The 11,290-nt window shown below is 33.8% G+C and overlaps 2 protein-coding genes across 3 annotated transcripts; both read right to left on the bottom strand.

Moving 5' to 3' along the window:
- Positions 1-6,510, bottom strand: LOC111805113 (gibberellin 3-beta-dioxygenase 1-like). 2 transcript variants are annotated; one of them, XM_023690010.1, is made up of 3 exons: positions 5,988-6,489; positions 5,687-5,850; positions 1-533 (listed from the first exon to the last, which is right to left on the bottom strand). In XM_023690010.1, exons 1-3 carry the CDS (start codon positions 6,446-6,448, stop codon positions 112-114), a joined length of 1,047 nt encoding a protein of 348 aa, XP_023545778.1. In that variant the 5' UTR covers positions 6,449-6,489; the 3' UTR covers positions 1-111. The 2 variants fall into 2 exon arrangements, with proteins under 2 accessions (XP_023545778.1, XP_023545777.1); XM_023690009.1 differs by lacking the exon at positions 1-533 and having other exon boundaries at positions 5,096-5,850; positions 5,988-6,510.
- On the bottom strand, positions 738-2,080 carry LOC111805115 (gibberellin 3-beta-dioxygenase 1-like). The gene is made up of 2 exons (XM_023690012.1): positions 1,583-2,080; positions 738-1,431 (listed from the first exon to the last, which is right to left on the bottom strand). The coding sequence occupies exons 1-2, from the start codon at positions 2,035-2,037 to the stop codon at positions 846-848; spliced, it is 1,041 nt and encodes a 346-aa protein (XP_023545780.1). The 5' UTR covers positions 2,038-2,080; the 3' UTR covers positions 738-845.
- Positions 6,511-11,290: the final 4,780 nt, after the last annotated feature.

The raw sequence follows: 11,290 nt of genomic DNA, 5'->3' as shown, positions 1-11,290 counted from the left end.
TGATCATCAAACTAAACCATTGAAAATCTGCCCCCACATGAACAGTTTAACAACTTATTTTTGGAAACCCTTCTGAAAATAAAGCAAACAAGAGGTTTTCAATATGAAACATCATATTGTTATGGCAGCAATTCCCTTCCCGGAGGCTTTAGCCTTGATGACGAAATATTCTTTCACGTTCACTCCTTTATAAATGGGAGTCTGTAGGGTTTCACTCAATGGCTTGCAATAAGGTGCTACGTGTAAATGACCTGGTGGATGAAAGAAATATGCCATCGACATCGTAGTCTTCTCAGTCTCTCGTATCATCACCCGGTGAGGAACGCTATGAAACCGCCCGTTCGATATAATTTGGAGGAAATCGCCGACGTTAATAATGAGAGCGTCGCTCCTCGGAGCCAGCGGAAGCCAGCCATCTTTCTCGTTCAAGATCTGTAACCCCTCTCTACGTGCCTGGTGAAGCATGGTGAAGAGGGAGGTGTCAGTGTGGGCCGCGAGGCCAATGACTTTGCTTGGTTCAGGGCATGCTGGAANACTGTGTTATATTTTCTAACTCTAACTCTTTCCTATTTAATTTCGAAATTCTTATTGAGATTTATTACATGTTTTAAGTTTTTTTTATTTTTTTTATTTTTTATTTATTTATTATTGGTTTATGGTTATTTTTGAAACTATTTTATTCTATTAATTATCATATTCCAGTTATTTAACAAAAAATATTGCATGGCTGTGTATGATCATCAAACTAAACCATTGAAAATCTGCCCCCACATGAACAGTTTAACAACTTATTTTTGGAAACCCTTCTGAAAATAAAGCAAACAAGAGGTTTTCAATATGAAACATCATATTGTTATGGCAGCAATTCCCTTCCCGGAGGCTTTAGCCTTGATGACGAAATATTCTTTCACGTTCACTCCTTTATAAATGGGAGTCTGTAGGGTTTCACTCAATGGCTTGCAATAAGGTGCTACGTGTAAATGACCTGGTGGATGAAAGAAATATGCCATCGACATCGTAGTCTTCTCAGTCTCTCGTATCATCACCCGGTGAGGAACGCTATGAAACCGCCCGTTCGATATAATTTGGAGGAAATCGCCGACGTTAATAATGAGAGCGTCGCTCCTCGGAGCCAGCGGAAGCCAGCCATCTTTCTCGTTCAAGATCTGTAACCCCTCTCTACGTGCCTGGTGAAGCATGGTGAAGAGGGAGGTGTCAGTGTGGGCCGCGAGGCCAATGACTTTGCTTGGTTCAGGGCATGCTGGAAACGAGTTCAAGCGCAAAGCCAAGTGGGGTTTTCCGGTGGCCGGGTCGATGTAAGACAACTTCTTCACCATCTCTTCATCGGAGATGCCAAGAAACTTGAAGATTAAGCTTATTAGCTTATCAGCTAAATCCTTCATTTTGAGTTGGTATTCTTCCATTTTATCACTTCATTAAAAAAAAAAAAAAATGAAAAGAAAAGAAAGTAAGAATCCAATTAGGGCATATAAAAATTGTTGGGATTTAGAGTAATAATCACTTAAACATAAACCCTAAACCCTAATTGTGTACATGCATGAAAAAAGTTGCATGGATTTACCATAACGGTTGGTAGTCCGATGGCCAGAGTTTCTTAAAATCATCAACCGGAGAACCTATGACGGTGAATCCTTCATGCCACATCATTTTGTCATGATGCTTCGTTAATCTGGCCATGCAGTAGCCGTTGGCAGTTCCAGGAACATTTAATGCCTTCATCTTCTGGCTTTGTGGAAGAGCGAAAAGTTGTCGAGCCACCTCCTCGGTTTCGACTGTTAGGGTTTTTGGGATACCATGATTAATCAACTGAAACATTCCCCACTCCTCGCAGGCTTTCCCTATGAGCTCCAACACATTGTCGTCGTTAAAATCGACAACCGGGATCGAGACCGTTTTGTCCGATTCGAACTTCTGCGATGATTCATCGAGGTGAGGCCATACGTGAGATTCAGGAACAGCCTCAACTGTGTTGAGGTCCAGAGGAGTCAAAAGGCCTACACCAGGAAGCTTATCCATATTTAGGTAGCTGCACACAAAAAGCCACTGAGATTAAGATCAAGGTATATTGAAATACTAACCTTACTTACCGCTTCAATTTATAAACTTAAAAACTTAAAAAGTAGCAGTAAATCAAGCTCGCCATTTATGGAAGGATTGTTGCTTTTTTAAAGTAAGAAACAAAGAGAGTAATTTAAATTGAATGTCTAGAGGAGATTAATGTATTGCAAATAAGAAAGAAACAGGATAACAATGGATTGTTATGGAAGGTAGTTTAAGTCTTTTTTATAATTGATATGCCTTGGATGCATTGAATCAGGTGTCGTTCAAAACGTGAGATTTCCGAAGAGCAGTGAAGATCACGCAAGGTATCTAATTCACACGTTCCCTTAATCACCAAACCCAGTAGTGCAACGCCCTTGAGAGATGACATATCTCCCACATGAAAACCCTTTTCTTGAACTTTGCTGGCACACGGTAACTTTGCATCGCTAGCCATAATTTGCATCATCGTGGTCTACCGTCGACANAAAAAAAAAAAAAAAAAAAAAAAAAAAAAAAAAAAAAAAAAAAAAAAAAATACAGAAAAAAATACGGAAAATAAATTTGAAGGAAATGGTAATCTTCAAGGCCCTGTCCCCCAACACATTGCCCACATAGTGTTTATTACGAGCTTATTTGGATAATTTGAGTTTTACGGCGTGCAGCAACAAAGTGCTTCAAAAGAGTTCAAGATATATCGCTCCTCTTGATTAAGAAAATGTCGGTTTTGGTTTAAGGTATCTTGCTCTAAAGAGATAATGCACTAGTAAGGAATCCGTTGCTCAACGAGTTAAAAGAGTTGGAAGAACAGAATTGAGCACGGGTAGATTTTAATAATATGTTTCCTAAGTGTTTACTAAATCTTATGTATCTAATTGAGGTGGGTAAATACATGGTTGAATAATATTATTATAACATAATATTAAAGCTATAAATATTATATAATAATGTTAAATAAATGCTATTATAAGTTAAAAATAGAATAATCTTTTAATTATCTTAAACGTTCTATAAAATGTTTTCATAACTAACATATATAAGCTATAGTTTCACAATTTATTATAGCATCCATTATGGACGTAAAAAAAACACTATAAAAATCTTAGACTTTTAATAACATAGGCTATCACGACGTACGAGAAACCTATAAAAAGTCTACAATAGTGTTTTTCGTAATCTATCGTATTTATTATTTTTTGTAGTGTTTGTACCGATTTGATCCTGAGTCGTGGAAGGGATTGAGTTTGCTCTTGAACTCGTGAAAAGAGCGGTGTAGTGGTTGGGCACTGATCCGAGGAAATAGTCGAGAAAAGTTTATTCAAATTCACAAGAGGCACTTGAGAAGGTGGAGTAGGTCGAGTTTGACTCAACTACTATAAAACCACGGTGTTATATTTTCTAATTCTAACCCTTCCGTATTTAATTTCAAAATTCTTATTAAGATTTATTNATTTTTTTTTTTTTTTTTTTTTTTATAATTGTTTACGGTTATTTCTTCAAACTATTGCATTGTATTAATTATCATATTCTACTTATTTTAAAAAAATTATATTTAGAAAAATTAATCACTTTAAATATTTTTATTTAGGGTTAAAATTCTATTCACCTCTCTAGGGTTGCCATACTGATCCAACATATACAACTTATATGTTTATTATGACATGAATAATAGGAAGAACGTTTGTTTCTTATTAAAAGTTGTTATTAAAAGTCACGAGGATCTCATGCATTTATGAGTGTCATATGTATCAGGATACTTCCCTGTTATGTTATACTAAATTGGACACGTAGCTTTGATATTTATGTCTGTCATGATATCATGCAGGTCTGATTATCACCTATTTTAGTTGATGTAGGTGGACAAGAGCTTGGAGGAATGTATTGTGCCATATTATTTGTCGAAGTAAGAATCTTGCTTATCGATGTAACCTATAACCTATAGTACAACTCTAAGTGTAAGTGCACTATCTCTCATTGAAATGTCGTGATATTGGACTAAGTTACATGATTGAGCTTGTTTTCATTAGTTGTCTGGTTGTGGTATAATTTCTATTTTTTTAAAAGTGATTGTCCTTACTACAACATTTAGCCAAAACATAGGACCACCAAAGAGGTGGTCTTTTCCTCTGAAATAGGAGTACTGAAGACCGTGGCAGAACATTCTGTTCATCAAAGCAACGAGATCAAATCAGTCTATACCAAGAGGGTTCTCGTGTCTTCCGACATATCTTGTTCATCTTTCTAACAAGATTATGGTAATTTCTGTCTTAAATTTATTTAATTTTACTTTGGTTAATTGACTTTTACTTTCGATGTAGATATCTATTGAACTCGGTATGAATTACAATATATTATCCTCTTTTTCGAAAATGTAATTATATATTTTTGGCTTATTGATTAACTATTCTCAATATTTATAAGATATGGAAGGTGATAGAAGACTTACAATATAAAGGCATGACATAATAGTGGTCCCAGACAATCGAACATCAATGCAAATAATAGAGAATACCTTATTTTATATTGTTTGAACAATTTTTTTTATTCTATAAAATTACAGAATACTCATTTTGTAATGTAAATAGATGATGAAGTTTCAATTGTGAATGAAAATTACAGTATTTAATTGTGAAATAAAGTAATTTAAGTGTGGATTTAGCTAAAAATAAATACCGGAATAAATTCTTTATCAAAATATAATTGATGAAATAATATTTAAAAAAAAATAAAATGATCAAATAACATTGTTATAGCCTAAGATTAAAGCTATGAATACTATATTATAGCGTTAAAAAAATGCTATAATAAGTTAAAGATAACATAATATTTTAGCTATATTTAACATATTATAGCTTTAATAAAACGGTATTAAATGTTTTTATAACAATATATATATATATAAGCTATAGTTTTATACTTTATTATAGCATCTATTATAGCTATAAAAAAACGCTATAAAAAGTCTTAGTTTTTTAGCTGCCACGAGTCTTTGGACAAAGTCTTTGACTTTTTCGTGTTTTGAACATGCATGGAATTGACAGAAATTTAAAAATAAATAAAAGAATATTACAGACAAGCTTCCATATCTATGGCATGGCTGTGATCATCAAACTAAACCAATTAAAAACTGCCCCCACATCAACGGTTTAGAATTTATTTCAATTTGAAAATGAAGCAAACAAGAGGTCTTGGAATGTGAAAGATCATATTGTTATGGCAGGAATTCCCTTCCCCGAGTGCTTGGCCTTGATGGCGAAATATTCTTTCACGTTCACTCCTCTGTAGATGGGAGTCTGTGGGGTTTCACTCAATGGCTTACAATAAGGTAATACGTTTAAATGACTCGGTGGATAATAGAAAAATGCCATCGACATCGTACTCTCCTCAGTCTCTTGTATCATCACCCGGTGAGGAATGCTATGAAACCGACCATTTGATATAATTTGGAGGAAATCACCGATGTTAATAATGAGTGTGTCGCTCTTCCTTGCTAGAGGAATCCAACCTTCTTTCTCGTTGAAGATCTGTAGCCCATATTTGCGTGCCTGGTGAAGCATGGTGAAGAGGGAGGTGTCGGTGTGGGCCGCAAGGCCAATGACTTTGCTTGGATCAGGGCATGGCGGATACGAGTTCAAGCGCAAAGCCATGTGGGGTTTTCCGGTGTTCGGGTCGATGTAAGGCAATAGCTTCACCATCTCTTCATCGGAGATGCCAAGAAACTTGAAGATTAAACTTATTAGCTTATCAGCTAAAGCCTTCATTTCGAGTCGGTATTCTTCCATTATATCACTTGATCAAGAAAAAAGTTAGAATCCAATTAGAGAATATAAAAATGGTTGGGATTTAGAGTAATAAACGGTTTAACCTAAACCTTAAACCCTAGACCCTAATTGTGTACATGCATAAAAAAAGTTGCATGGATTTACCAGAATCGTTGGTAGTTTGATGGCCAGAGTTTCTTAAAACTATCAACCGGAGAATCTAGGATGGTGAATCCTTCATGCCACATTAGTTTCTCATAATACTTCGATATTCCGGCCATGCTGTAGCCGGTGGGGTTTCCGGGAGCCTGTAATGTCTTCATCTTCTGGCTTTTTGGAAGAGCGAAAAGACATCGAGCCACTTCCTCGGTTTGGGCTATTAGGGTTTTTGAGATACCATGATTAATCAACTGAAACATTCCCCATTTCTCGCAAGCTTTCCCTATGAGCTCCGACACATTATCGTTGTTAAGATCGACAACCGGGATCGAGACCATTTTGTCTGGTTCGATCTTCCTCGATGATTCATCAAGGTTAGGCCATAAGTGAGATTCAGGAATAGTTTGAACTGAGCTGAAGTCCAGAGGAATCAATTGGCTCGCGGGAGGAAGCTCTTCCTCAGACATATTTAGGTAGCTACCCACAAAAACCCAATGAAATTACGATCAAGATATATTGAAATACGAGGCTTACTTATAGCTTCCATTTATAAATTTAAAAAGAACTCCTTAAATCAATGGAGGATCCAGTTTTGGCAAACTCACCATTTATGGAAGTATTATTGCTCTTTTTAAGTAAGAAACAAACAGAATAATTTAAATTGAATGTCTAGAGGAGATTAATGTTATTGTAAATAAGAAAGAAATAGGATAAGAATGGATTGTTATGGAAGGTAGTTTAGGTCTTTTCGATAATTGATATGCCTTGGATGCATTGAATCAGGTATCGTTCAAAACGTGAGATTTCCAATGAGCAGTGAAGATCACGCAAGGTTTCTAACTCACACGTTCCCTCAATCACCAACCCCTTTTCCACGCTTAGTAGTGCAACGCCCTTGAGAGATGACAAAACTCCCCCATGAAAACCATTTTTGTGAACTTTGCTGGCGCACGGTCACTTTGTGTCCCAAGCCATAATTAACATTGTCGTGGTCTACCGTCGACAAACACATGGAACAGTAAGTTGTATGATGTTATGCTATGTATGTATGTGATGTCCTATTATGTCATGCCATGTTTGTTATGCTATGCTACATGAAGCCATGTTATAGATCTATACTATACTAATGATTATGCAGGATGAAAGTCATGATCAGTATTATGCATATATGACTTGTATGTGTATTACGACATACTGTTTCTTATTATATGCTGTGATTAAAAGTCGTGAGGACCTCATGCATTTATGTGGTTCATGCGCATCAGGATACTTCTCCATTAGACGCGTAATTTCGATATTTATGTTTGTCACGGTATCATATGGCCATGTTCCTTTGTAGTCTCTAATGACGCGTTAGCACATTTAGCCTGTCAAACCACGAGCCCGCCTAATGGGCCCATGTGCGAGTTCATGAGCCGTGTGTAGGGAAGTACCACACATTCAACCCTAACCAGGCTAAAAAGATATCAAGTTCATGCTAACATTTGTTTAAGAATGATAGATCTCATCATGTATGCCTGTGTTTGCTACTAACCCCAATAGTGGAGCTACTTACTAGTATTTTTCAGGGTTTTCATTTTCTTACTGGAATTTATGTTATGACGTTCACGGCACTATTTATTTGTATTTCTAAATTGAACAAGTCCATTGCTTATAATAAAAAAAAAAAATTAATTATTTAAAAAAAATATGTATGAAACTATTTTTTAAAAATATTTTTTATTTTTTATTATTTCATAAATATTTTTTAAATAATAATATATTTGATGGGGTTAGTATAACACATGCGGAAGCAATTTGGATCTTAGGCAGTACATCAATTATACTAAATTAGCTAGCATGTTCAAAAGCATTAAAACTCAATGAGTTTAAATACTAACCTTTTGTCGCTCAAATTTCTTTTTCCTCACGAATCGGTTTCGAACCACCACTAGTGTCTTCTCCACTATTCTCCGGCCTTAGAACGGGATTGTGGAATCCGGTGAGTGACTAAACTTGGGAGGGATTTAGTATATACGAAGAGAGAGTTTGTGAGAGATTTTTCTCAAGATTTTTCCTAAGGGAGACCTTCCATATACCATTATCACTCTATTTATAGAGTCATGTTTGCATGTTCATGCAAATTTTAGATCACCAAATTTTGACACTCAAAATTCCACTCAAATGTTTGGGATTATGTGGCAAGCATACAAGTTTGAGTTAACCAAATTTTGACACTCAAAATTTCACTCAAATTTGTGGGGTTTATTTGGCAAGCATGCAAGTTTGGTTAAACCAAATTTTGACATCTCAAAATTTCACTAACTCAAACATGGATTTTTCCATTAAATGAAGTCAAACATTTTGACTTTCTATCTTTTAATTCAAGAATTAATTTGAATAATTAATTTCAAATTAAGTAATATTAAATGATTAATTAAACTATTTAATTAATATTTAATATTAATTCAAATGCCAATCCCAATCAATTCCGACACATATTTGAATAAAATATTTAAAGCTTATTTAAATATATCAGATTCTCTCTTTTTGTTTAATTTGTAAATAAAACAAAAATGCGGTTAAATATATCGTATATATGTAGTGCATATTCCCTAATTCGAATTCGAACACTTCGAACTCACTCGTCACACTGTTCTGTGGTTTAGTCCGATATGAGCTAGTAGAGGGACCTAATGGACCTATAGATCATGGGCTCCAACGATCCAAGATTAACTGGTTAAACTTATTAACCTTGCTAACCAACATTCATTAACTACTAGGACACTCCACTATAGCTTAGTAGTTGCACTCCCCTCACTATAGATATATTTCTGTCCATTTGATATAACCATGATTAGTAAGTCGATCCTTCACAGGTTGTTCGTAACTAGAGCTGGTTCAATTTACCATTTTACCCCTGAAGTTACTTCTTGTTCCTTATGTCTCACTGATCCTCTAATGAACAATTGGTTTGTGGTCCAACTAGTAAACCGAATCCCTCTCAGGCCAATGAGGGGGTGGGGGCCCCTTATTCAAGACATGAAGTCAGTGCTTAAGGGAACTACCTCTTTTCTATCCGTAATATCCGAATTTTTAGATAAATAAATAAAAATAAAATAAAATAACATCATAGGGGTAAAAGGGTCATTTTGCCCCTACCTTAGGGGTCTAGTTGTTTGGGCTCCAAGAAGAAAGAGAAAAAAAAGAGAAAAAAAAAAAGAGAAGAAAGGAGAAAGGAGAAGAAGTTAGGGTTTGGGAGAGAGGAAGAGTAGAGAAGACAAACAGTCGTTGGAGATCGAATCCAAGGCAAGAAACTTCGAAGCAATACTTCTCTCGGTACTGGAAAAGGAGTTTGGGTGGTGGATTCACTCATTCCGGCAAGAAAATCCGAGAACAGACAAAGTAAAGTTCCGAACTTCTTGTTTCGATTTTATCCAGATCTAAGAAGTGGGTAGGAGTGAATTCCTTCTTACACCCTATGTCTCCAGCTATTCACCCAGTCTTACCCCTGAAATGGGAGGCTTATTGAGTCGGCGAACTCGGGCCACTCTCACCCATGCAAATCTAAGGATAATTCCGAATAAACAAGAGTTCATAGTTAGCTCAGGATTAAGATCGAGTTACCTAGGTCATCGAATGAAAAAATCAGTCTCAACAGTAAACGGCATTATAAAGTGAGAGTAGTTTTCTTCATGGTCCGATCTTATGCAATACTCATTGCATAGGACGCCCCCACTCACATGTCTCCATATGTACAATTTAGTGATCACATTGTTCATAAAGTGGGCCGCAACCATTGTGTCCCCAACATAAGGTACTAAGTCTTATCCTTGTATTATAGATCATTTTGACTATATATTTGAACTTGATTCACTTTTATATCTCTGCACATATAGTTGAAATATTCATACTATAGCTAGAGTGTTCTTAGTTTATTGGATTTAGATTAATGATCGTAAAGTTCACTTTATTCAATAACAATGTTTATCGAATAAATAACAATAATAACTTTATTGAAAATAGAATATGTTTTTGTTTACAAACTATGAATTTTAGGACATGAAATCCAACAATATTGACCAATTATATTGTCACATCATTGAAAATATTAATAAAGTCAATACTCATGTTTAATTGTTGATTTGTATTTTCCATGTTTAGGTTTTTTTTTTTCAATAAAGTTTAATGATTTTTTTAATTAATTAGAGAGAATTGAAAAAAATTAGAAAACATAATATTCGTAAATTGTGGATCACAAACACAAAAGAAAACTAAAACATTTATAATATTTTTTTTAATAAAATAATAAGAAAAATATACATTTTTTGTCCCTAGTAATTCTATTAATATTTTAATTAATATATGTTTGCCTTTGTGGACGTGACAACAACACTTTTTGCTAATGTTCTTCCATAATTACCCTCTAATAAAAAACCATACATTTGTATGATTAAATAATAAACCATTCAAAGTTCAACAATAATTATTAAACAATATTAAAAGTTTAACACAAAAAAAATAAATAAATAAGTAAATAAAATTAGGGTAAATTTGGAAAATAAATATAATTATAATTTTATATATTAATTAAACTGTGAAAAGATATTTAAAAATAGAGACCTAAATGGAAACAAGAGTACGAAAACAAAGGTATAATTTTTTTAAAAAACAATATTAATAAAATAATAATAATAATAATAATAATAATAAACTATTATATTTGTAAAGAGAATAAAGACAAAAATTTGAGATGGGAAAATTATTACATATGGGGTGGTACCATTATGGTGACAACATTAATGATATTTAATTATTAGTGTGGAACTTTTTTCCTTATTTATTTGAATACAACAACAAACGTCTCTTAAACATCATTACTTAAATGGGACACGAGACAATAACAATCCAAATTCATAACGTGTCTGTTATGGAGAGATTTTTACTCTTATAAGAAATGTTTCGTTCCCCCTTCCAACCGATGTGAGATCTCGTACAGAGATTATATTTTCGACCTTATAAGGAATGAGATCTAAACTGATGTGTTCACACAGTCGAAAATTATATTATAGTATTAAAATTTAAATTTTTTCAAAAATTATATTAGTAAAACATTATAATATAGATTTATAATAAAATATTATTTATATTTAAGTATGAGGGAAATAATAATTGAATATATATATATATATATATATATATTGAATCTATTATTACCGGTAGAAATGGTAATGGAGATAGTGGGAAGGGAAAGATTACAAAAATTTAAATATTAACTAAAACAAATATATAAATATGATAAAAAAAAATTCAATAATAATAATAATAAT

The sequence above is a fragment of the Cucurbita pepo genome, chromosome LG11 (assembly GCF_002806865.2).
Source record: "Cucurbita pepo subsp. pepo cultivar mu-cu-16 chromosome LG11, ASM280686v2, whole genome shotgun sequence".
Lineage (NCBI taxonomy): Eukaryota > Viridiplantae > Streptophyta > Magnoliopsida > Cucurbitales > Cucurbitaceae > Cucurbita > Cucurbita pepo.
The sequence above is the reverse complement of the archived record's forward strand: the minus strand, read 5'-3'. Positions and strand labels throughout refer to the sequence as shown.

Excerpts from the sequence above, each read along its gene's own strand:
- LOC111805113 (XM_023690009.1), bottom strand. The coding sequence starts at position 6,448 with ATGTCTGAGGAAGAGCTTCCTCCCGCGAGCCAATTGATTCCTCTGGAC. Across the intron at positions 5,851-5,987 it reads TCAAACTACCAACGATTCTG|TGATATAATGGAAGAATACC; the intron begins GTAAATCCATGC and ends TTCTTGATCAAG.
- LOC111805115 (XM_023690012.1), bottom strand. The coding sequence starts at position 2,037 with ATGGATAAGCTTCCTGGTGTAGGCCTTTTGACTCCTCTGGACCTCAAC. Across the intron at positions 1,432-1,582 it reads TCGGACTACCAACCGTTATG|TGATAAAATGGAAGAATACC; the intron begins GTAAATCCATGC and ends TTTTTAATGAAG.